Raw genomic sequence first — 27,643 nt, forward strand, 5'->3', positions numbered from 1 at the left:
AAATGATGATGATGATGATGATATGCCTGACCTTCGCTTTGAAGTTCCTACACCCAGCCACAATGCTGCTTTTCTCTGATTTACAAAGAGCTGTTCTCCACTTTAATTACTGCGCCATTACATATGAGTATATTTGCTTGCACCTAAGGCTATGGCAAATGTAACACTTGATAAGTCCTCTGAAGACAGCACCCAGTTTGCACTTCCCCCTGCACTACATAATGACGTCTGACCAGCGCATTTTCCGTGAGAGCTCACAACCCAGGCGGTGACAGAGTGCAAGGACTCTTGCTCACCTAGCCACTTCCTGAACAGGCCTGCTCTACAACATAGCAGTCGTGACATTGGCGTCCATTTCACCACATGTGCCATCTGAATTCTTGCCCCAGACACCAGATTCTCAGAACTCTGCAGTTGGGAACTGGCATTACAACATGTCCTTGTTTCTTCCCAGCCCCGTGGCCTTAATTTACATTAATTTCCTCAGTCTCAGCAATTCTTCTCAGTAACTATTCCTTTCTTTGTTCCCTTTTAGTTTTCTATATTTTTTTATTTCCTGATATCCCTATCCCCCACCTCTACCATATATAATGCACTTAACTTTCCTCATTAATTCTTCCATAATGTTTTGTAAAGTAATCTTTGTGCTGCTTATTACCCAATCTTCCCCCCTCAAGCTCTCAGGTTTTCAAATCTCTTCCAGTGCTGTCCCCAACAATTAGTCTTTCCTTCTCCATCCGGTAAGTCTCCCCTGTGGGTAACTTTTCTGAACCCTCCCATTTACTATATCTTGCCAGTCATTTACCTTCATCCCTCTTCCTTCCCCTTCAACCAACTGGCTCCAAAAGCTTGCATATTTCTTTACTCTTTGCATATTTTGTCTTCTGAGCAGATTTTTTATCTCTCCAGTTAAAGAAAATCATGGTGTGATTAAAAAGAGAGAGCATTATGCTTGTCCAGAAATCTGTAATTTTCATTGCTCATCAGATTTTCTGTTACCTCTTGCAATGAAGTACAGCAGATTTCTCTATTGTGTCTACTGGGCAATGGACTTGTACATAAGGAGAGTGTAGTTTAACTCCACCTCCCCCTTTTTGTGTGTGCCATCTAAGTAATGGATATTACATTATCAAATGCCTCTTCTACTAAATGTATTACGATGCAACTAAAAGGAAGCATGAGTGTAATACAGAATATGGCACAAAGACCTTCTGTTTTTCAAAAGGTAGTTACAAACAAACAAAGGTATTGAGAAAATATTTTTATTTGTGAACAACAAAAACTATGCCATTTTACATTCACTGGTTATAAAAATTATTTCCAGTAAATGACATCCTCCAATCTTGACACATTGAAAAAGCCTTTTCTGGAAGTTGTCCATGTTCTTTGTCTCATTTCCAGTGGAAAGGCAGCCACTTCCTGGCTGATTGCTTACTTAAGTGTTTGCAAAGTTGTGGGGCAATGTTTGTTCACTTGAGCCTTTAGGTGTCCCCACAAGACGGACACACACACACACACACACACACACACACACACACACACACACACACACAGGGTGACCTTAGGGACCAGACAATTTCTCCACTAGAGAGAAGACATTCAGGAAACAACTCTCTCAAAATTTCTAGACAATGCAAAGTAGTGTGAGCTGAATCTCTGTCGTATTGGAGCCAGATTTCTCCTTCTTCATGTTCACCAACACAGAGCTCCAGGGGGAATGTTCGGAAGTATTTCCTCATGTACAGCTCTGCAAGTTTCAAAATGTCTCTCTCTTAATTCTTGGATAACCATCATAATGCATGGGTGCATGTGAAGATCTCTGTGCAAGATTCTTCTTACACCCTTACCAGATAATTCCCAGACAGCCACATGTTTTAAGTGCTGAGCGCTTTGGAGATTGCTGGATGGATGAGTGAACATTTTTTCTATCAGGAAAAGAATCATGTTGATCAAGTTCAAAGTGAGAGTGAAATGCTCTCTGAGTGGGACTCACAGAAGCATCGTTATGAATATACTGCTCCATAACAAATGCATGATGCTCAGCTAGCCAATATATTGTGCCTAGCTCAGCTAGCCAATATATTGTGCCTACTGAAAATAGCATGTACTCTGTTATCAACTGAAACCCCCTCCACATCAGTATCTCCACCACAGCAGCCCCTCTGTTTACAGGATCCCATACATCGTAAATAGGGCTAGACCCCTTAGACCCCTGCATAGTTGGCCAATACTGTTTCCAGCATGATGTTTACATTGTACGAGTTGCTGGACCTTGGCCCAGACAAGCTCCCCCTGCTTATGCGTCTCACCTGTGTATCACTTGTTTTACTTTGGTGCTGATCACAAATATTATGTTTACAGGTCTAATGCTAACAGGTGCCACTAGGACAAACCATCATCATTCATGGACAGCACATGTAGCACCTACAGTGGAACTTCAATATGAGACAAGTTGTGTCCATGGGTCATATGGTCATCAAGAGCCCATGGAGATTCCTCTACCACAGTGTACTTAATCAATGGTGCAACCTCCAGCAGAGAGCTGCAGGTGCAGCTCCTCTCCATGCTGCTCACACCAGTAGCCTATGACATCCCATCTTTTGGAGCTCCTGCTGAGTCCACACCATACCACATTGCTCTGCTATGTCATTTAGTAGCTGCTATACATCTTCTGTAGGACTCAGTGCTACAGCGAACTTTCTGCTGTATCTACCTCTGATAAAAGATGATCATTACTTTTATTACTATCTTATGGAAGATTTTACTTTCTGTGGTCATACTACAATAAATGCACATTATAAGACTATCTATGGAATCATCATTCTTTGTTTTACTATTCACTGTCATCTTACAGGGTCACAACCGAGTCTTGGATATGCTATGCTGGGACTTTGGTCTTGATTACACTAGGGCTAGAACACTGCTACTGACTTAGGAAGCCTCTGGATGTCACTTCCTTATTATTGTATTCTCCGCAGCCTCATGTTTGACTGTATAAACAATTAATTGGTCAGCTCTCTTTTGTACTGAGTGCTACAATAATGAGAATACCCTATTTTACAAAACTGACGAACTGAAAACTCAAAGCAATCAGATATGAAGTTTAATGTCTGTTACCCAAATGTTTTCATTTTTGAAATAAGAAAACCCCTGCACAATTAAACGTAAATAAATGTGGGAAAATCAAATTTGTCTTCATAAATGACAATAATGAACAAAGTAAAAGCTTTTCAATTCTGTTTACCTTACTTCTGGATTGTTTGCTCTCTGTGGCATTGGAAGCATAGATGGAGTGCACAATAAATGGTCAAGAGGTGATCCGTTGAGCATAGAATTTGACTTCCCCTCACCCACACAGTTCCATACTAATGCTGTGGGGCATTCAAGTGTGATGACCTATATAACATGAAGAAACTTCTGGATAAAATAGGTTTCTTCAGATCAATAGAACTGTATGTAACAATATAAGATTATTATAATACATAAAAATACACACACTACGAGTAAAATATAAATTACATAGCATTAGAACACAAACAATTATGAAAATGGATGCACACTGCGGGTCTACAATGTGCTGAATGGACACACAATGCTGAGATTGAAGTTTGGCAGGTGGACTAGGGTGGAGAGGTTGCATTGGGTAGAGTGGGTAGAGAGAGTAAAAGGTGAGAAGATGAAGGAGGTTTTGGGAGTGAATAGCTAGTGGGCCGGAGGGAGGCAGCATTCATGCTGGACAGGAATGCAGGATGGAGGGGTGACAGGCACACAGGCTAGACATTTGACATAAGAGCACCAGAGTCAATGAGTTGTGGCGCACGAAGTAGATGACATGGAGGCATCAGTTGGGAGGGTGACATGACAGAGAATAGGCAAACTGTTGATCTGAGGGTGTGGGGGCAATGAGTTAGTGGACGCTGGAGCTGGGAGTATTGTGGCAGTGAAGGATGTATTGCAATGATATCTCCCATCTAAGTAGGCCAGAAAAGTTGGTGTAGGAGGGAAAGATCTAGATAACAAGTGTTGTGAAGCAGCCACTGAACTTAAGCATGTTGTGCTCAGCAGCATGTTCTGCCATTGGGTAATCAACTCTGTTCTGTGCTAGAGTTGGCATTGCCCAGTCATTCTGGTGGACAGTTGAGTATCAGTCATGCCCATATAAAACTGAGTAAAAATTGCAGCAAAGCTGGTTTATGACATGGCTCCTTCCACAAGTGACCCTGTCTCTGGTGGGATAGGATAGGCCTGTGACAGGACTGGAGAGTAGGAAGAGCTGGTGTGTGAATTGGGCAGGCCTTGCAACTGGGCCTTCACAGGGATATGCACCCAATGGCTAGGGTTTGGGAGTGGGAATGGCAGAGGGATGGAGTAGGATATTGTGTTGGTTGGGTGGGTGATGGAATACCATTTTACGGCAGACGGAAGGGTTGTGGATAGGATGTTCCTCATTTTTGGGCATGAAGATAGATAATAAAGCTCGGTGAAGGATATCGTTCAGTTGCTCCAGTGTGGGGCCTCAATTTCTGTTACCCCACTGTCACCACACCCTTTACCCAACAGTTTTTTCCTTCCTCTGTCCAACCACCCTTTCCTAACCAATGCTTCCACATCATCTGTATCATGTGGTACACCTCACTGGCTCTAGTGGCTGTCTGTAACTTGCCTAGTTCATGTACCTGCCACCCATCTCTCCTGCATCCCTATACTGTATGCCTACTGCCTCCCTCTGAGCCACCAGACACTCATCCCCAATCTCTCCTTCTGCTTCCTGTCTCTTTCTTCCTCTGTCCACCCCATCCAACACAGTCCCCACTCAAGTCCACCTGACGAATCATACCTAAAATGTAGGATTCAGAATGTTTCAAATCTTCCATGGCTTGGAGAAGGAGAAAGAGATATGCTACAGGAGGTAAAAGCATGTCTGAATGAGCCATGGTTCAAGAAAGATACAAGGTACATAAAAATTTACCAGAAGTAACACACACAGACCAGCCATACTGTCCCTGTGACCATGTCAGTTGAAAGAGTCACTCAGTAACATATTCAAATAACCTGATAATGACTTGGCAAGAAGCCAAAACTGTCAATGATACCACTTGTGTGGGTTTAGTCTGAAATACTTAATAACAATTTTAAAAAAGTAACAGCTGACTCAATAGGCAAGATTAAAATTGCAAAAAACTGACAATGATTGGAAGCAATTGATAAGTCAAACATGGGAGCAAAACTTGAAAGGAATGATAAAGTGTAAATGAAAGTAAAATATAAAAATAAGTGAACTCTGAAAGAGGAGAGCAAGTTATGGTTAGAACATAGAGATGTGAAGGTACATTTGAAAGAGGAGGACTGGTACGGAGGGAGGAAGCAGAACAGTATTGGAAAGGAAACAGAAACTGATTGAAATACAACACAGAGAATGTAAATAGACACAAGGAATAACATAGAAGACAAGTGGAAGAAAAAACATATTTAACATAAGACCAGGTGGATGATGAAAGCCAGAATGATATACAGACAGTTACCATAGGGGATTTTTGAAGCAGTATTTTAGGAGTTCTATGCATGTAAAACACTAACCACCAAACATAAGAGTACAAAGAGGCAACAGTGGAACAGGAATGTTAGAGAAAGTGGACAACCCAATAATATGCAAATAAAACAGAGAAAACTTATTAGAGCAGAAGGTGCCTTCAGATAATATTCTCCTAGAAGTATTGAGAGGAGCAATGGATAGCAACAGAATGCAAGGCCTCAAAAAAGATCTAGAGGCAACACTAACAAAGACATAAAACAAACAGCATAGAAGAAAAAGGAATGTAAAATGATCATAATGAAATTACAGAGCAATCTTATGGTCAAATAAGCAATGTAGAAAATTGATGTTGGGAGTTGGTATTCAAGTGAAATTAATAGACAAGTCCTACACACTGTGTTTCATATTCAGCAGTACGATATAGAGTGTTTCAAGATAGAGGATTCACTGTAGCTGAAAGATTAAATAGTGGCCATGCCAATATAATTTGCTGTCCCAACCTTGCAAATCAAGTAACAGACATTTTAATGTGTACTTTGCAAGTGGATAAGATGGTGTACATTGTTACGGAGAGATGAGAATCCTAGAAAATGTCTCCCTATGGGGAAACTCACTTGAGCAAGGATTGTGGGCAGAGATATGCTTCCAGAGAATGGTACCAATCCTTAAAAGTATGTTATAGTGGTTAAGAGGATGACACCCCAACGTTACTTTGAAATATGTGCAGTAGATTTTGAGTATTATCAAGTGTTCCATACAGTGTTAAACTTTTAAATCAGTAATGGATCAGTACCAGAGGGTGTTTCATTATTATATACTAATCCACTGCGAGCAGATTTGCTGGGACAATTAAATAGTAAAACATATGTAGGGACTAAAAAGGTTTTTGAGGGTGTTTGACATCATTAAGGGTGATGACTTCAAATTGGTCATCCAATGTTAAAGCTAGAAACCTCCTGAGACATAGCATTGAAAACTGGAATACAGGCAACAAGAAACAATCACACAACACAACATCACAGGTAGTACATCTCTCCTTCATGTATTAAACAGTGATTCACATGCTTGACTTCCTTAAACTCTGTAACCCTGTACTTGAAACAAGATTACATGATTGTTAGAAAACAGCAGGTAAAAAGGAATAGAAAGGGCCATCTTCATAGGAAGCATTACTCTTTATTGTTATCTCATAAATCACACCTATAGTGCTGTTGCATATGTCATGTGAAATGAAATCCTGACCAATGTCCATATTCTACAGCAATGGGCTTAGAAAACTATGAAATTACTAGGCCCTCCTATATCTCACAGTGTTGGGGTTGCCTACCTGTTTACACTGTGATGACAGTTTACAGAGCAGACTTTTATTCGCTATGTGAACGTGGTGTGCAGCTGTGAGGGACTGACAAACATCTTATGCATGGTGAAGAATGTGTATTGTACCAGCTACATATCACTGAGGGGTAGCTACCACTCTGGGATCATACTGTAACAAGATAAATCTGTATTTCAAATACTGAATACTGGAAACCTCATTTAGTTTTTTCATTCATCCCACACTATCACTATTTAATAAGAGATTAACTTCCAGTGCATGGCTCAAAGTACGAACTAGGCTGTCAGTTGGTTACACCCCCAGCCTATGAATAACACTGAAATGACATCAGACCACACAGTACACACAACAGTAGAGAGGGCTGCATAACTACTTCTTTTTCACCAACAAAGTGTTAGTCCTGTCTTAACAGTGAGGATTAATGCTTGCTTTGAAGTTCATCTTTGTTAAAGCGTTCTACATGCTGCTTCCTAACATATTGAGCAAACTTCCTTCAAGTCCCGGCTTGAAAAGTTCTAAGCAATTTCAGGGTGCTATTCCCATTTAATACATGAAAGGATGTAGTCTCCATGATTCTGTCTCTGTAGTAATATGGTTTATTGCAATTGGTTTCCGATTTACTGTTGAGCAACACATTTCAAGTCAGCACCTTTTGAGATGACAAAGTCTCTCAAAAATCACTTTAGATTTATGTTTCCATATTTATTTGTTGCATGGAATCTGCTCATGGCATCTTTGCATATAATGAAATACTCTATGTATTAAAATTGCTCATTCTAGTATATACCATATTATATAATGACTGTAAATTATGAACATGTTTGCTCAAAAGGTCTAGTGTTGAGAATGGGCACATTCAGCATGACATAGTAAACATAGTAAAGAAAAGAGCAAAATGATATTGCTGGCATTTCTGGAAAGCTGAGCTAATTAAAGTTCTCAGATTTCCAGGATTGTGAGTTCATCAAATGGTGCAACATTTTGCTGAGTATTGCCTGCATCATCTTCTGGCGAAGCTGATAAGAGAAACACTTACTAAAATATCACCCTTTTAGTGTGTATGTTGGCTTCCATTTTGAACATGTTGTAATGTTCATTTTATCTGGTGAAAACATCATCTTTAGTATCTGCTGTTCCTTGTATTTTCAGGTTTGATTTTAATGTTTTGTGCCACAGCATAATATACAAACCAACAAACAACATGGCAGAGGTAAAGGAATACCTAAACGTGACAATATACGATGGTAAATCAACAAGTTACCAAACTGGAGTTATATTTTTTCAGGACAATGCTATTCTTTCTAGGTAGATTATTGGGCATTTGTTACGTAGTAGACTTCGTTGAGATGAAACAGTAGTTTCAAAATTGAGGAAGCTCATTAATGGCTAGTGATATTATGAGCTGATTGTTTGTGTATGAGGAGAGCACACAACAATAATGCAGAATCAATAATAAAAAGAATATCCCATAAACATTCTCAAAGTTTAAATAAAAATGAAAAGTGAGTCTTTCAAAAATATTCTTAATAATGATAATATTACAAAAAGAATAGGTTGCTACTCACTGTAAAGATGGAATGCTGAGTTGCCGACAGACACAATGAAGAGACTGTTACACAGTGAGTTTTCAGCCAAAGCGTTCTGCAGAAAGGAAAACACACTCGCATTCACACAAGCAAGCACAGCTCATGCACACATGACTGCTATCTCCAGCCATTCTGGTCAGAATGCATAATAATATAGCAGTTTTAGGGAGCAGCATAGTGGACGATCTTAATAATGATGAAGATAAAGGCAAACTAATGACCTAAATCAATGTATTTCTTGAGCAGGGCTGTCTCATTATCTCATCCTGATATTGGTTGAGGTGGTGTGATGTTAATGGCAGTAGTGGTAGCAGTGAGGAATGAGCAGAGGTTAAAAATTCACTACCACTCCACATATTTTCTTTCTTCCTCTTTTTCACTAACCTCTCAGGTGAGAATGGTTTGGAAATTTACCTCATACCATAGTCAAATTATTTTCTTTTATACAAGTACTTTTGGAGCTTTTATTTCTTATAAAACTGGAAATAAGTTTAATAATATTTGAGAAGAAAAGTTGCTACTCACCATATAGAGGAGATGCTGAGTCGCATCTCCACATCTCAGTATCTCCACTATATGGTGAGTAGCAACTTTCCTTCTCAAATATTGTTACATTCCATCCTGGATTTTCCATTGTTTGAAATAAATTTAATGTCATTCTTGAACAGAGTATGCAAACTTAAGGAAAATTACCTGTAGTATTGCACTAAGACTCATCACAATATCACGATGATGTGGGCAATTCATGTATTCATTAAAAGTAACAGTGAGAGGGTTGAGACCAGGTTGAATGGTACTGGGCACCAAAACATTACTGTAATAAAAAGAAACCATGAATTGTCAATTTTATATGGACTGCAATAAAATCATAGGCAAACAGAGAGAAATATTTGGAATTATAAAACAAAATACATTTATACAGGTGGTCACATAAAAAGACAAAGCTCACAATGAAAAGATTTGTACACATTTTCTGACAAACCTCTATCTCAGCTTAATGTCAAATGCAGTATTCTGCTTGACAGAAAATAAATCTCAATTCAAATTCCACCTCTGTCTTACTTGAGGACAAACAGCTTCAATGTACTTTAAATTCACATAAACCTTAAATCCTGTGATTTCACCATGATACACATGTACAAAGAAATATCTGCCGTAAACAATGATATGTGAATAAGTGGCTTTGGAGACCACTGTATTTCCAGTGCTTTAAGCTAGACATCTTTCAGTGAAACCATGTGACACTGCAGCTGACAGTATATGCACCATATTTACACTCTCACTGGCAGTTACATTACGTAAACATTCACAGAAGAGTGATAATTCACTTGCTGTTTTTGAATCTATTATGTATGTATAACAAACTGTATAAGTAATGAGTATATATTGCTGTAATTCTTACAGGTAAATTCATTTTCATATACTTAGCTGAAAAAGCCATTTTAGGAGTAATTGCGATACAAACACCACAAATATTGAACTTACACATAATAACTTACAATGTTTTTAAAGCTAAAGAGAAAATGCAAAGCATAAAGTGATAAGAATGACAACTGACTGATAAATTTGTAAACAAGAAAATATAGATTTAAAGTTCTTTTTGGCGTCTTGAAACTTAATATGAATTAACAATTTTATGCATAATCATTATTTCCTGGCACACAATTTTGTACTGTTTCTCACCCATCAGCAGCAGCTCTGCTATTTGTTGCTTGTGGTCATTTAAATTCCAATTTGTCTTTTCTGATTCAAACATTATTCTTATACCTGTGAATGAAATATCAAAAATTCTTTGTATTAACAATTTCTCTTCTTTTCATCCCAGTTTTGTATATTATGTGCTTTCTCATTGTTTTTTCCTCACAAAGTTTTAGAAAGTAATAAAAAGTCAAGCTTTCATTACATGTACCCTAAGCCCCTTTGTAACAATTATTATTATTGTATACAGTAACAATTCAGATTTTACTCTTATCATAAGTAAAGTCGATTTTATACTGTTTTCTTTAACTAAGGAACTATTTGTTATTTCACAATAGTGTGTGGCTGATTTTTGATACTGAATAGTGTCCTTATGATGAACAAGTGCCACCAAAATCAGTAAACCCTGTGGCAGTGAGTGAGGTGCTTAGAACAAATATATTGTTACACTCTGCTAGAAAATGTCTTGATGAGGCAGTGGTAGTTGGTGGGGAAAAGAAAGTTCACAAAGAAAACAATTAAAAAAAAGGAAAGAAAATCAGTGCACTGGTCATGTCTTTATAATCCATGATAGAAACACATTGACTGCTCTTGTCATTGCAGCATTTACTCATAATGACACAAAAATGTGTACAACAGATGAGATATTATTTTCAGAAATTAAGATGAATTGCAATTCCACATACGCAGACAGTAGTAGGCCTGCCGTATTAAACTTTCTCAGTAGGACTGATATGATGTTTGGTTTGCAGGGCGCTCAACTTCGCGGTTATCAACACCCATACAAATTCCCAACCTTTGCTCAGTCCAAACCTGCCACTTTCAGGAATGATGATGATGATGAAATGATGAGGACAACACAAACACCCAGTCATCTCGAGGCAGGTGAAAATCCCTGACCCCAGCGAGAATCGAACCTGGGGCCCCATGCTCGGGAAACGAGGGGGAGGGGGGGGGGGGGAATAGGACTGATGTTAATGAAATTTGATTGTATTTCTGTCATTTAACATTGTAGTGACCACCTGTAGAGGAATTTCGTTCTTCTTTCCTTCATATTTGCAAATTTTTCAATCACTAAAGATTGAAGTCAGTAACTGCTGAAATGAGGTCTCATTCAATACAGTACAGTGCGAGTGGTGTTGTCTTTTGTGGTTCACAGTGTTACAAAAAGGTTATGATGCATTTCAGTGATGATAAACAACATTCTGCTTCTGGCATGGTATTGTAACTGTAATTTTTATTTGGAAGAGTTTCACAATTTGCTCAATGTATCACAAAGATTATACCCTTTATGTAATAAAGTAAGTTCAAAGGATACTTTCCTACTACTCTCATCTATAAGTAATGGGGAGTTCCCCTCAAAGATTCTTTGTTTAGAAAAAAGAACAGCATTTAATAGCTGCTCTGAAAGAAGTTGCTGAAAAAGTGGAAGAGTAAATGGTAAATTTCTCTTCTAGAAAGAGAAAGGAACAACTAAGGGTCCAGTGAACCTGAATCTTTCTTTCACCTCATAACTTACGTCATCACATAATTCTCTTGCCTCCTGCATTAGATTACATGTCACTCCTCCATCTCAAATTCTCCCTCTTTTATGGCATGGGCCCTTGCATGCAAGTAATCGACGAAACAAAATTCTGAATTATTCATGATGCTGAATAGCATTAAAAAAGTTGTGTTACATACACTGTTTGTGTTGTGTAATAGATAAGGTAAAGGCTTCACATGCAGGAGGTTGTGGGTTCGAATCTAATCAGATGCCTTAAGTACTTTTATTTTTAAAATCTTTATCGAAATGACTGTGACCATTATTTTTATTCAATTAATTGGTTGAAATGTAGTTTTTTACTTGTATTCTTTTGTCACATCATTTTAATCACTCTTGTTCCACTTGGAATTATTGTGAATGTAAATTTAATTATATGTATCTATTATAATATTCAATTACTTGAAAATTCCAATCTATCGGTTAAAAAACAAAAGACGAAATCATATATTTATACTGACTGCGCAATGATGTGAAATACAGATTTTTCATTACAAGATATGCAATTTTTTTTGCATGGTAATCGTCATAGTAATGTTTAATACATAGCATAATTTCCTACAGCACTATGGACCAAATAATGCAGAGGAAGATTTAAAAAAAGAGGGGTTTATGAGTAAAATGAAACTCAAGCAAAATGAAAAAAAGATTTATGAATACAATAAAAAGAAATTATATCAACATTAACATATAATATTAATTAAAAACATATGAACAAAGATTTCAAGTGGAAAAAGAAAGATAGAAAGAAAAATGAGGGCAAATAAAGAAGTTGATGTTATGATTGAAATGGTGTGACAAAGGAAAGGAAATAAAAAATTCAGTTTAAATCAATTAACTGAATAAAACTGATGATCAAAGTCAGTTCTATAAAGATTTTAAAAAAATTACTGCACCTACCAAGATTTGAACCTATAACCTTCTGTGTGTGAAGCACTTACCCTATTGATTAAACCATGCAACCAATCTATGTAGCACACCTCTTTTGACACTACTGAGTGCCATGCAAAATTCTGAAATTTTTCTTTTTCATCAACATCTCACAAATGAGGGCCCACGAAGATGAATGGCTGCAGTATGTGATACCTGGTATTTCAATCTATGTAATGATATAGATGGTTTCAAAAAGTCAACCCCACTCCTGGGAACCTCTCCTTGCGATTCTAATTCTGCACTAAAATTCAGGCTATGTCAGGATTGGAAGATGATTCAGTCTCATCATGTCATCTGAGAGCAAGTTCCAAGGCACCACAGAAAAGAACACTGTTAATAATTAGATTTAGTATCTTCCTATAACTGGTAACTTTTTGGTTGCATAAGGGTTTCTTAATTTTGCCTTGGAAATGATGAATGTCATAGACTCTGTTTTTAGCACATGAAAGCTCTCCTCCAAATTATAAACATGGAAAACAAAATAAAGCTCTTTCCAGACCACAAGCACATAGGTGTTCATACTTGTTCAACAATTTGGAGTTAAATTTACTACTGAACTGATGACATTTCATCTGTCTGCAAAACTGTTAAATTAGGAGTCAGCCTACCTAACCTCTTAGTTTCTAATTTTTCTTCACACCTGGGTAAATGGATGGGTTTTGGGTGTTTTGTTTTAGGACACAAGAGCAACTGAGGTCATATGCACCCATGTCATAACCTTAGCACACGAGTAAGTAGAAGTCAGAAGTGGCTACATGTTAAGCTGATGTGATGGAAGGAAAGAGCTAAAAACAAGGACTTTCCTTTGGAGAGAGGCCCACAAAATTTGCCATAGAGACAGCGGAAGTTCCCGACCGAAGATTAAATGTCCTTTGTCATATTGCTATGATGGATAAAAAGTAAAACATGGCCGACATCCTATGCGTCGTTTACTAGAACAGTCAATAACTCAGACAGCAACAGGCACTGGAACGTAAGTGGTAAGAAAAAGGACATTCGGTTAGCAAATGATGAACCGTCAAAAGTTGATGAGAATAAGCACAAAGTGATAGGGGATCACCACTTAACAAATGATGGTGGCTAAAAAAGACAGTGCCTAATACGCAAAATGACTAACATGATCTCATTGGGACAAGAGGGCGAGAGGATGTTCGATAAGCCACTGTGAGAGGTTTAATTCCCAGGAGCTTGTTCCCGTGTAGGGAAGACCAGTTGTGATGCCAAAGTGACAACAACTGCTCACACATGGCATCATGGCAATCATCCGAAGCAATGAAAGAGCGAGCAGGCCAAGGTAGGAGGACTGCAGCCTTGGTAGCAGTATCAACAGCCTCATTTCTCTCTAGACCAACATGACCAGGAACCCACATGAACCTCACAGTGGCCCCCTAAACAGTGAGCAAGTGGAAGATTTCTTGGACCTGTTGTTGCGCTAAGGGATTGACTGTGTACAGCACACAGAGGCTCTGAAGGGCACAGAGAGAAGTCAATTGTATGACACAATTAAAAAGCTTGTGTCGCCAGATGTACTGGACAGCCTGATAGAAGGCGAAGAGCTCTGCTGTATAAGTGTTTAACGTCCCGTCGACAACGAGGTCATTAGAGACGGAGCGCAAGCTCGGGGTGAGGGAAGGATGGGGAAGGAAATCGGCCGTGCCCTTTCAAAGGAACCATCCCAGCATTTGCCTGAAGCGATTTAGGGAAATCACGGAAAACCTAAATCAGGATGGCTGGAGACGGGATTGAACCGTCGTCCTCCCGAATGCGAGTCCAGTGTGCTAACCACTGCGCCACCTCGCTCGGTAACTGGAAAATGGCCAGTGTCAATGACGACAGCACACCAAACACCAGGATCAGTCTTGGAGCCATCAGTGTTTACGAAGGTGCTGTTGCTAAGTTGTGTGCAAAGGTCAAGAAACTTACAGCGACACATCAACTCCAGAGCAGTGTCCTCAGAAAGTGAATGAATTCCAAGATGAACATGGGTCACTGTATGAAGCCAAGGCGGTGAAGGGTTAACACTTATCGGAAATGTGGCAGGTAGTGTGAAGTTAAGCTGCCAGAGCAGTAGTCGAAAGTGAACTCCAGTAGGTAACAGAGAAAAAGGGCATGCCCCATACTCACGGTCAAGGGAGTCATCGACAAAGAGGGCAAAATATGGGTGACCAGGCATTGCAGACAAATGGCATGCATATCCACTGTGGAGGACATCACATAGGTATGGGAGTGGTAGTCTGGCAACTTCTGTATAGAGAGTCTCAACCGGGCTAATGCAAAAGGTGTCAGTGGCCAGAGGTATTCCACAATGTGTGTTAAGATGGTATAAAATGGACGGACATACAGAGGAATAAACAAAACATCCGCAGCCTAGTACCGGACAGACTACGGATCGGTACAAATGGAGGAAGGTGGTCTGATCTCTCCCCAGAACGTACTGCTTAGGACACATAAGATATTAAGGAAATGGGTACAGCATGCGGACAGGTAAGACATGTGAGAGGACCAACAAAGTTTCCTATCAAGCATGAGCCCCAGAAATTTAGTAGTTTCAGCAAACAGAGGAGCAACAAACCCAAGATGTATAAATGGTGGAAGAATCCTATTGCATCACCAGAAATTTATCCAAGTGATTTTGTCAGAGGAAAAGTGAACAGCTGCAGGAGTAGAGACGATTGAGACAACACTGAAGACACCGCTTAAGGAGACAAGTCTGTGGGGAACTGCAATAGATCGCAAATTCATCAACAAAAAGAGAGCCAAAGATGCCTGGCAGGAGACAGTCCATGGTACAGTAAACAGCTATAGCAAAGAGCACGACGGTCAGGATAGAGCCTCAAGGCACCCCATTCTCCTAGGTAAAGGTGTCCAACAAGGCTGAGACCATATGTACCTTGAAAACTCAGTGCTTTAAAAATTCCCGAAGGAAATGGAGCAGGCATCTTCGGAAGCCGCACATATATAGAGTACGGAGGATACAGGTCCTCCAGCAGGTGTCGTAGGCTTTCTCCAAATCAAAAAACATGGCCATAGTCTGGTATACCCACAGAAAACTATTCATGGCATGGGTTGACAAAGTGACGAGATGGTCAACTGCAAAATGGCACACTCAAAATCCATATTGTGCAGTGGTTAGTAGAGTGTGAGACTCGAGCCACCATACCAGCTGGCTTGATTCATATATTCCACCACCTTGCAAACACAGGTGATGAGAGAAATGGGGTGGTAGCTAGAAGCAAGAAGTTTGTCCTTATTGGGCTTAAGGGCTTCAAGCAAGCATCTGGGAAACATGACTTCTACCCAAATACATTGTATGTATGAAGGAGAAACGGCTTGCCAACATGAGAAAGGTGCTGCAATATCTGAGTGTAAATACCATCTAGCCCCAGGACAGAAGATCGGGATGAAGTGAGAGCATGGTCTAACTCTCTAATAGTAAATGCGGCATTGTAGCATTATTCACAATTCTGAGAGGAGGAGGATATCACCCATACGTCCTTCACTCCTTTCCGAGGGAGAAAGGTGGGATGATAGTAAGTGGAGTAAGAAATATTGGCAAAATAGTGGCCCAAGGTGTTGGAGATAGCAATAGGGTTTACAATGACTTCATGTGCTACATTCAGGACGAAAATCAGAATATGGACCTCAGTCCCAGAGAGTCAAAGAAGGCTGACCCCACACAACGGAAGAAGGAATGAAACCGTTAAAAGAACCAGTAAAGGAAATCCAACTAAAGGAAATCCACTTAACTTTTTTGCTATCCCAAAGAATGCAACCACACTGCACATGCAACTGTTTATAATGAATACAATTTGTCTCATATGATAATGGTTAAAAATATGGAGAGCACGTCACCACATATGTATTGTGTCGCAGCACGCATCAGTCCACCAGGGGACCACAACACAGCATGGTGAAGATGAAGTATGAGGTGTGGAACATTCTGCAGGGATATGGATAACATTTGTAAGGTCATCACAACTGGGGAAATGTTGTTCGTCGAAGGTCACCATGGAGGAGTAAAGCCTCCACTTGGCCTTAAAAAGCTGCCAGTCGGATTTACACGCAGGTGGGTAGGAGTCAGCAAATGGACAGTGCATGGGGAATGGTCACTCGAGTATGTGTCAGACAGAACAGACCATTCAAGATGATGATCAAGCAGGGCAATGCAGAACAAGAGATCCAAATGAGAATAGATGTGTGTGGAGTCTGAAAGGAATGTGGGTGCTCAGGTGTTAAGACAGATGAGGTTGAGTTGATGGAGGAGATCAGCCAAGAGAGATCCTCATGGACATTTTCTTCAAGAGCCCCAAAGCGGATGGTGGTTATTAAACATGTGTTGTTGTTGTGGTCTTCAGTCCTGAGACTGGTTTGATGCAGCTCTCCATGCTACTCTATCCTGTGCAAGCTTCTTCATCTCCCAGTACCTACTGCAACCTACATCCTTCTGAATCTGCTTAGTGTATTCATCTCTTGGTCTCCCTCTACGATTTTTACCCTCCATGCTGCCCTCCAATGCTAAATTTGTGATCCCTTGATGCCTCAAAACATGCCCTACCAACCGATGCCTTCTTCTAGTCAAGTTGTGCCACAAACTTCTCTTCTCCCCAATCCTATTCAATACCTCCTCATTAGTTACGTGATCTACCAACCTTATCTTCAGCATTCTTCTGTAGCACCACATTTCGAAAGCTTCTATTCTCTTCTTGTCCAAACTAGTTATCGTCCATGTTTCACTTCCATACATGGCTACACTCCATACAAATACTTTCAGAAATGACTTCCTGACACTTAAATCTATACTCGATGTTAACAAATTTCTCTTCTTCACAAACGCTTTCCTTGCCATTGCCAGTCTACATTTTATATCCTCTCTACTTCGACCATCATCAGTTATTTTACTCCCTAAATAGCAAAACTCCTTTACTACTTTAAGTGTCTCATTTCGTAATCTAATTCCCTCAGCATCACCCGATTTAATTTGACTACATTCCATTATCCTTGTTTTGCTTTTGTTGATATTCATCTTATATCCTCCTTTCAAGACACTGTCCATTCCGTTCAACTGCTCTTCCAAGTCCTTTGCTGTCTCTGACAGAATTACAATGTCATCGGCGAACCTCAAAGTTTTTACTTCTTCTCCATGAATTTTAATACCTACTCCGAATTTTTCTTTTGTTTCCTTTACTGCTTGCTCAATATACAGATTGAATAACATCGGGGAGAGGCTACAACCCTGTCTCACTCCTTTCCCAACCACTGCTTCCCTTTCATACCCCTCGACTCTTATAACTGCCATCTGATTTCTGTACAAATTGTAAATAGCCTTTTGCTCCCTGTATTTTACCCCTGCCACCTTCAGAATTTGAAAGAGAGTATTCCAGTTAACATTGTCAAAAGCTTTCTCTAAGTCTACAAATGCTAGAAACGTAGGTTTGCCTTTTCTTAATCTTTCTTCTAAGATAAGTCGTAAGGTCAGTATTGCCTCACGTGTTCCAACATTTCTACGGAATCCAAACTGATCTTCCCCGAGGTCGGCTTCTACCAGTTTTTCCATTTGTCTGTAAAGAATTCGCATTAGTATTTTGCAGCTGTGACTTATTAAACTGATAGTTCGGTAATTTTCACATCTGTCAACACCTGCTTTCTTTGGGATTGGAATTATTATATTCTTCTTGAAGTCTGAGGGTATTTCGCCTGTCTCATACATCTTGCTCACCAGATGGTAGAGTTTTGTCATGACTGGCTCTCCCAAGGCCATCAGTAGTTCTAATGGAATGTTGTCTACTCCCGGAGCCTTGTTTCGACTCAGGTCTTTCAGTGCTCTGTCAAACTCTTCAGGCAGTATCTTATCTCCCATTTCGTCTTCATCTACATCCTTTTCCATTTCCATAATATTGTCCTCAAGTACATCGCCCTTGTATAAACCCTCTATATACTCCTTCCACCTTTCTGCCTTCCCTTCTTTGCTTAGAACTGGGTTGCCATCTGAGCTCTTGATATTCATACAAGTGGTTCTCTTCTCTCCAAAGGTCTCTTTAATTTTCCTGTAGGCAGTATCTATCTTACCCCTAGTGAGACAAGCCTCTACATCCTTACATTTGTCCTCCAGCCATCCCTGTTTAGCCATTTTGCACTTCCTGTCGATATAATTTTTGAGACGTTTGTATTCCTTTTTGCCTGCTTCATTTACTGCATTTTTATATTTTCTCCTTTCATCAGTTAAATTCAATATTTCTTCTGTTACCCAAGGATTTCTACTAGCCCTCGTCTTTTTACCTATTTGATCCTCTGCTGCCTTTACTACTTCATCCCTCAAAGCTACCCATTCTTCTTCTACTGTATTTCTTTCCCCCATTCCTGTCAATTGTTCCCTTATGCTCTCCCTGAAACTCTGAACAACCTCTGGTTCTTTCAGTTTATCCAGGTCCCATCTCCTTAGATTCCCACCTTTTTGCAGTTTCTTCAGTTTCAATCTGCAGTTCATAACCAATAGATTGTGGTCAGAATCCACATCTGCCCCTGGAAATGTCTTACAGTTTAAAACCTGGTTCCTAAATCTCTGTCTTACCATTATATAATCTATCTGATGCCTTTTAGTATCGCCAGGATTCTTCCAGGTATACAACCTTCTTTTATGATTCTTGAACCAAGTGTTAGCTATGATTAAGTTATGCTCTGTGCAAAATTCTACAAGGCAGCTTCCTCTTTCATTTCTTCCCCCCAAACCATATTCACCTACTATGTTTCCTTCTCTCCCTTTTCCTACTGACGAATTCCAGTCACCCATGACTATTAAATTTTCGTCTCCCTTCACTACCTGAATAATTTCTTTTATCTCGTCATACATTTCATCTATTTCTTCATCATCTGCAGAGCTAGTTGGCATATAAACTTGTACTACTGTAGTAGGCATGGGCTTTGTGTCTATCTTGGCCACAATAATGTGTTCACTATGCTGTTTGTAGTAGCTAACCCGCACTCCTATTTTTTTATTCATTATTAAACCTACTCCTGCATTACCCCTATTTGATTTTGTATTTATAACCCTGTAATCACCTGACCAAAAGTCTTGTTCCTCCTGCCACCGAACTTCACTAATTCCCACTATATCTAACTTTAACTTATCCATTTCCCTTTTTAAATTTTCTAACCTACCTGCCCGATTAAGGGATCTGACAGTCCACGCTCCGATCCGTAGAACGCCAGTTTTCTTTCTCCTGATAACGACGTCCTCTTGAGTAGTCCCCGCCCGGAGATCCGAATGGGGGACTATTTTACCTCCGGAATATTTTACCCAAGAGGACGCCATCATCATTTAATCATACAGTAAAGCTGCATGTCCTCGGGAAAAATTATGGCTGTAGTTTCCCCTTGCTTTCAGCCGTTCGCAGTACCAGCACAGCAAGGCCGTTTAGGTTAATGTTTCAAGGCCAGATCAGTCAATCATCCAGACTGTTGCCCCTGCAACTACTGAAAAGGCTGCTGCCCCTCTTCAGGAACCACATGTTTGTCTGGCCTCTCAACAGATACCCCTCCGTTGTGGTTGCACCTACGGTACGGCCATCTGTATCGCTGAGGCACGCAAGCCTCCCCACCAATGGCAAAGTCCATGGTTCATGGGGGGTATTAAACATACCGAGCAGAAATACGGAGTGTGGATGTCACCAGTCTGAGTAGCGTTACAGTGGAGTGAGGCATAGCAACAATGGAATGACAAGTGCAGGACGGTAAAATGCAGACCTTTTGACTCGTCAACAACTTGTGAGTGACAGAGTAGGACACTTTTTCCTTCACCTGGATGTCTTGGACAGGCCACTCATTGAGATATATGGGACATTCGTAGGATGAAGCGGCACAGTCACCATTACAATTGATACAGTGGGGAGAAGAAGGTGGGGAATAGCCCTCGTGAGCATCTCACTTGTGTTAACATACCTCTGCAATGCCTAATGCCTGTGTGACGTGGTTATAGTCACCGTTGGCAGTGCAGTGTTCCTGTGTACAAGTCATTGAAAGCAATAGACACTGACCCTGCTGGTCAATTCAATAAGCAGCAGTTTATTGGTGGTCCAAATGTCTTTTGTGGACTGAGAATGCAGATCACGTGTGATGTATCAGCTGTGTTTGGAGGTGATACATGGTTGTATGTTGTATGGGGGAACCAAGCAGACTATGGTGGCCTTGAAGCTTTCCCTGATACAAACATTTTGGCTTGGAAGACTTGGAGTATAGCTGAGAGAGTACAGGGTTACTGGCTAAGGTTCCGTATGGTACTTTGGTTCCAGACAAGCCATTTAACTTGTCTACATGTTTTGACAGGAAAGGCGAGTGTGATTATAATGTTGACACTGGTTTCAATGCATCCAGTTTGGAATGTACAGTCTGACTGCGATGACTTCACAGCCTGCCTTAAAATTAAATGGAAGCACTACTCTATCAAATATGAGAAAAAGAGTGCATGTAGGCACTAAGTTTTTATCAATATTTTTCTCTACCCAATGGGCAGGAGTGATGCCCTGATCACAGGGATAAGTCTGGATTTCTCCCTTTGTCAGACCATCAAACAGCCGAGTGTAAATAACACCAAGCAAAGAATTCAGCATACAATGGGCCTCGACATGAACAATCTGCAGCTCATGGTCTCGCACTTGTGTTCTTGCTTCCCGAGCACATGGTCCTAGCTTCGATTCCTGGCGGGGTCGAGGATTTTCCCTGCCTCGAGATGACTGGGTGTTTGTGTTGTCCTCATCATTTTATCATCATTCATGGCAGTGGTGAGAATAGACTGAGCAAAGGTTGGGACTTTGTATGGGTGTTGATAACCGTGCAGTTGAGCGCCTCACAAACCAAACATCATCATCGACATGAACAGTACAGTCTTGGAGGAGCGAAGGTGTAAACAGCTGTTGGGATTGAAAATTACAATTGCTCCATAAGCAGAATCCCTTTACATAAGTGAGAGTAGGATTTTGCATGGCCTGAAATTATATCAAAACCTTTCTGAATAATAAACAGATTAACCATAGCAAAGGTCTGATCTTCTTTGGTATGCAATACCACAGGAACCAAGTTGCGGCTGTGAGAGCCTTTGAATCTTAGCCTCATGCTGTATATGTTGGTTTATGCTTAGTAGATGCAGACTGAAATGGTGATTGGCACATAACGAGAAAAAAAAAAAAAAAAAAAAAAGATTGCCAGTGTCTCCGATGGTGTGCTCCGATGGTGAGCTCCTTCCTCTCTGATGGGGGACAATCACCTGATCACCTGCCTTAGGGCTTTAGGTGATTGTTCACACATCAGGTCATACCTCCAGAACTCCTGACAAGAGAGACCAATTGGCAATTTGGGAAGGTAACAGCTCAGGCAATCACCCCTCCCTGAACCTGGCTTGTATCAGGTGGTACTTGCGAACCCTACCTGTCGACCCTGGTGTGGGAATTAATGTGTTACCCAATCACCTGTTATGGGTCAAATGTGTGGGCTGGTCTTCGAGAGCACACAGGGAGGAAGAAGAAACAAAGAGAAATCTCAAATGCCAAAGTGGAGGATGGGGAGGAGATGGGGAAAAGAGAGAGAGAGAGAGAGAGAGAGAGAGAGAGAGAGAGAGAGATGAGGGTCTGTTCCAACACTGGACTACTGAAACTTCACAACACAGTCCTGAAACTATCCAAGACATGTTCCCCTAGGGAGGGGAAAAAGAAAAGCAGGAGGATAGACATGCAGCACAGAAAGGTTGGTTGATTTGGGGGAAGGGACCAAATGACGAGGTCATTGGTCCCATAGGATTAGGGAAGGATGGGGAGGAAGTCGGTCATGCCCTTTCAAAGGCTTTTGCCTGAAGCAATTTAGGGAAATTTTGGAAAATCTAAATCAGGATGGTCGGACGCGGGTTCGAACTGTCGTCGTCCTAAAAATGAGTCCAATGTGCTAACCACTGTGCCATCTCGCTCAATATCACGGCAAGGGAAGAGACACTGCAAAGGCTGGGGGGGAGGGGGGGCGGGGCCTTGGTAGCCAAATATAAACTCACCAAAGATTGGAGAGTGGTGGACCCCTGAGGGGGTGGGGTGCAGGGTGAATTAAATAATGGATGGAATGCATGGGAAATAGTTATTTTACTCACAGCTACAAGTAAACTGATAAGGAGGTGCCAGATCCCACTTTGTTAGAAGCTCTGACAGCTCCAGTTCTCTTCAGAAGGAGGGATGAAGGTGGGCCACTGCAGGCATCCACTCTATTGAGCCTAAGACACTAGCTGCCTTAAGCTGTTTTGGTACTGTTTATTTATTTTTTAGGGTAAAAGGGAAGGCCTTTATTTTATACCTCCTACTTACGGATTTATAAACAAAGACCTTGAATGGAGTTGCTAGTGTTGCCATCTTTGGTTGCTACCTAACTGCTCAAGGAGCAGTCACCATGGAGTCGCACATTGGGCTTGCAAATTGCTTCATCAATCACATCATGGTAGGAGCTACCAATGTCTTTATGTGATTTTGCAGCTCACTTTTGTGCATTCAGTCATCCTCATGGTGTGACGAGAAGGTGTTGTCTTGTCCACACATCAGGGATGAAAGCTGCTCAGCCTGCTGTTGGCTCCAGTCTCCAATCTCGTGTGGGGTATTTATACACCCAAATCCATATCTGAGTAAAGTTTTGCAAGCATTGCCTCCACACCCCACATCATTCCCACCTCCACCCCCCCTCCCCCCATACACACACACCTGACTGAACCAGACTACAAAGACTCTATGACAAGCTAAGCTGCAACTTCCTGTACTTGTGCCATACAGTTGAGAACTGCAGGGTCCATGTAAATTGGTCAGGTGTGCATTACATGTGGGATGCTCACAAGAGGTTTTCAGATTAGGCAACTCTCCATCCAATCCAGATAACAAACAACAGCTGTAGGAAACCCAGAAATATCTGTGTAAGATCTGAAGAAACGCCTCCTACAGGTGAGAGCATTAAAATCCCAACTGTTAACTGCCAAAGCATTTGCAATGAAGATTCAGAATTGGAAGCACTCCTGAACAGCAGTGAAGTTCACATAATACTAGGTACAGAAAGCTATTTGAAGCCTGAAATTGATGGCAGTCTGATTTTTGGGGTAAATTTGAGTGTCTACTGATAGGATGAGCAAATGGGAACTGGAGGTGGTGTATTTAATGCAGTAGACAAGGAACTCAAATCCATGCAAATGAAATTACAGTTGCAGGTGAGATTGTTTGGACAAGACTCAGTATGGGGGGTGGGGTGGGGTGGGGGAGGGGGGGGGGCATAAAATGATAATTGGATCCTTCTCAGATTCATCTCCCAACGTAACCAAAAAGTCAGAGAAAATCTCGCTTCACTTTTATGTAATTTCCCCAATCATACTTTAATCATAGGTGGAGACTTGAATTATCCAACAATCAATTGCAAAAATTACAGTTTTGCTAGTGGTGGGCATGGTAAGATATCCTGCAAAACATTACTAAATGCCTTCTCTAAAAACTACCTAGAACAGGTAGCTAGAAATCACACTCATGATAAAAATACAGAGAATCTGGCAACAAATAAACCTGACCTCTTTAAAGATGTCCACATTGAAACTGGTATCAGTGACCATGACACAGTTGTGGCAATAATGATTACCAAAGTACAACTAAAACAAGCAGAAAGGTATATATGCTCAGTAAACTAGATAAAAAACAGTAGTGTCATATCTCAATGAAGATGTTGAGCATAGGGCAGGAGCATGTAGAGGAACTATGGCTCAAGTTTAAAAGAATAGTTGAACATACACTGGATAGATATGTACCCAGTACAACAGTTCATAATGGGAAGGAATCTCCATGGTATAGTCATTGTCAAGAAACTTTTAAATAAACAAAGATTACTTCATAATAGGTGTAAAACAAAGAGTATGGCTATAACGTAGATACAGAGATGCTGAATGAAATACCTTTAGCTGTCAAGAGTGCAATGCGTGATACCTTTGACGACTACCTTAGTAGAACATTGTCACATGATATCTCACAAAATTCTGGTCATGTGCAAATGCTGTTGGTGGCACCAAAGTTATTGTCCAGTTCCTAGTGAATGAGACAGGAACTGAAACTGAGGGTAGCAGACCAAAAGCTGAAAAGCTTAACTCTATTTTCAAATGTTCCTTTACAAAGGAAAACCCAGGAGAATTAGCCCAGTTTAATCCTAATACTACTGAAAAGATGAATGAAATAAGTATTAGAGTCTGTGGTGTTGAGAAACAGCTGAAATCATTAAACCTGAGCAAAGCTCCAGAGCCCGAGGAATCCCAATCAGATTCTACACTGACTTTGTGGCTGAGTTAGACCCTCTTCTAACTACAATCTATCACAGATCCCTCAAAGTCACATATGTCTACAAGAAGTGAAATGATCCACAAAACTAATGCCCAACATCCTTGAATCGGTTTGTTGTAGAATCTTAGAACATACTCTAAGCTCAAACATAATGATGTATCTTGAACAGAATGACCTCCTCAATGCTAGCCAGCATGGATTCTGAAAACACTGATTATGGGAAACCCAACTGCACTTTTCTCATGACTTACTGAAAGCCTTGATCAAAGCAATCAGGTAGATGCAGTATTTCTTGATTTCCAAAAAGCAGTTGACTCAATACCACACCTAAGCTTATTGTTAAAAGTACGATCATATGGGATATCGAGTGAAATTTGTGACTAGACTTAAGACATTTTCGTAGGGAGGATGCAGCATGTTATCTCGGAAGGATAGTCATTGTCAGGTGTAGAAGTAGCCTTGATGTGCCCAGGGAAGCGTGTTGGGATGCTTGCTGTTCACGTTGTATATTAATGACCTTTCAGACAATATTAATAGTAAAATCAGGCTTTTTGCAGATAATGGAGTAATCTACACTGAAGTACTATTTGAAAGAAACTGCATAAATATTCAGTCAGATCTTGAACAGATTTCAATGTCATCCAGAGACTGGTAACTTGCTCTAAATGTTCAGAAATGTAAAATTTTGCACTTTATGGAACAAAAATGAGTCACAATTTGAATCGACCAACTCATACAAATACCTGGGCATAACACTTTGTACAGACATGAAATAGAATGATCACATATGTTCAGTAATGGGTAAAGCAGGTGACAGACTTCGATTTATTGGTAGAATACTGGGTAATTGCAATCAATCTACAAATGGTACTGATGACAAATCACTTGTGCCACTGGTTCTGGAATATTGCTCAGTGTGGAACCAGCACCAGATAGGACTAACAGGGGATATTGAACATATACAGAGAAGGGCACCACAAATGGTCACAGGTTTGTTTAATTCTTGGGAGAGTGTCATGGAGATACTGAAGGAACCGAACTGGAAGACACCTGAAGATAGATGTAAACTATCCCTAGAAAGTCTATTAAAAAACTTTCAAGAACCAGCTTCAAATGATAACTCTAGGAATATACAACAACTTGCTATGTATGCTCACAAAGGAATCATGAGGAAAAGATTAAAGAATTACTATACGCAAAAAGTCATTCAAACAATAATTGTTTCCGTGCTCCATCTGTGAATGGAACAGGAAGAGACCCTAATAATTGATACAAATACTAACAAAGAGATAGAGGGGCTGGACAGTACTTACCTCAGCTCAGTACAGCCGATAGATACACATAAAATAGAACTGAAAATTTACATTCCTAGCTTTCGGAACTTTGTTCCTTCATCAGGGAGGAGAGAGGGGAAAAAAGGGAAGAAGGGAAAGTGGATTCAGTTACTCACAACCCAGGTTATGAAGCAACAGGGAAAGGTAAACAGGGAGGGTAGCAAGGATGGAGGCATGGTTGTCAGAGGGAAGCCAAAGATATTCTACTGTAAGTACTGTGCCAGCTTCAAACCAAAGAGGATGCATACAGAAGTAAAGAGGTATATAGTATAAAGATAAACACAACTATGTAGGATGAAAAGATGCGTGAATGGCTAAAGAGGAAAGGGAAAGAGGAGAAGACTGAAGAGTGAATGGAAGTGAGGTTGTTTAACATAGGTTCAGTCCAGGGGGATGGCGGGATGAAAGGATGTGTTGGAGTGCAAGTTCCCATCTCCGCAGTTCAGAGGGACTGGTGTTGGGTGGGAGAAGCCAAATGGCACATACTGTGTAGCAGGTTCCTAGGTCCCTAGAATTATGCTGGAGGGCATGCTCCGCTACTGGGTATTGGGCATCTCCTAGGCGGACAGTTCGTCTGTGTCCGTTCATGCGCTCAGCCAGTTTGGTTGTTGTCATGCCGATGTAAAAGGCTGTGCAGTGCAGGCATGTCAGTTGATAAATGACATGTGTAGTTTCACACGTAGCCCTGCCTTGAATTGTGTATGTTTTACCAGTAGCGGGGCTGGAGTAGGTGGTTGTGGGGGGATGCATGGGGCAGGTTTTGCAGCGGGGTCGGTTACAGGGGTAGGAACCGCTGGGTAGAGAAGGTAGTCTGGGAATATTGTAGGGTTTAACAAGGATGTTACGGAGGTTAGGGGGGACGACGAAAGGCAACTCTGGGTGGTGTGGGGAGAATTTTGTCAAGGGATGATCTCATTTCAGGGGTTGACTTGAGAAAGTCATATCCCTGGCGGAGTAATTTGTTGATGTTTTCGAGGCCAGGATAATATTGGGTGACAAGGGGGATGCTTCTGTGTGGTCTGGGGGTAGGAACATTGTTGTTGGACGGGGGGGAATGTATTGCTCGGGAAATCTGTTTGTGGACAAGGTCTGCAGGATAGTTGCGGGAGAGGAAAGCACTGGTCAGGTTATTGGTGTAGTTGTTGAGGGATTCGTCACTGGAGCAGATTGGCAAACGTATCTGCTCCAGTGACGAATCCCTCAACAACTACACCAATAACCTGACCAGTGCTTTCCTCTCCCGCAACTATCCTGCAGACCTTGTCCACAAACAGATTTCCCGAGCAATACATTCCTCCCCGTCCAATAACAATGTTCCTACCCCCAGACCACACAGAAGCATCCCCCTTGTCACCCA

General features: G+C 40.8%; 1 protein-coding gene across 1 annotated transcript in view; it reads right to left on the bottom strand.

The window, feature by feature from the left end:
• The window catches only part of LOC126457128 (mediator of RNA polymerase II transcription subunit 12), a 372,135-nt gene that overhangs the window by 304,401 nt on the left and 40,091 nt on the right, over nucleotides 1-27,643 (bottom strand). The window contains exons 8-9 of the mRNA XM_050093187.1: nucleotides 9,149-9,269; nucleotides 3,245-3,396 (exon numbers count right to left, since the gene is read on the bottom strand). Of these exons, the coding sequence (XP_049949144.1) occupies nucleotides 3,245-3,396; nucleotides 9,149-9,269 (273 nt within the window). The remainder of the gene's footprint in view (nucleotides 1-3,244; nucleotides 3,397-9,148; nucleotides 9,270-27,643) is intronic.

The sequence above is a fragment of the Schistocerca serialis genome, chromosome 2 (genome assembly GCF_023864345.2).
Source record: "Schistocerca serialis cubense isolate TAMUIC-IGC-003099 chromosome 2, iqSchSeri2.2, whole genome shotgun sequence".
Classification (NCBI taxonomy): domain Eukaryota; kingdom Metazoa; phylum Arthropoda; class Insecta; order Orthoptera; family Acrididae; genus Schistocerca; species Schistocerca serialis.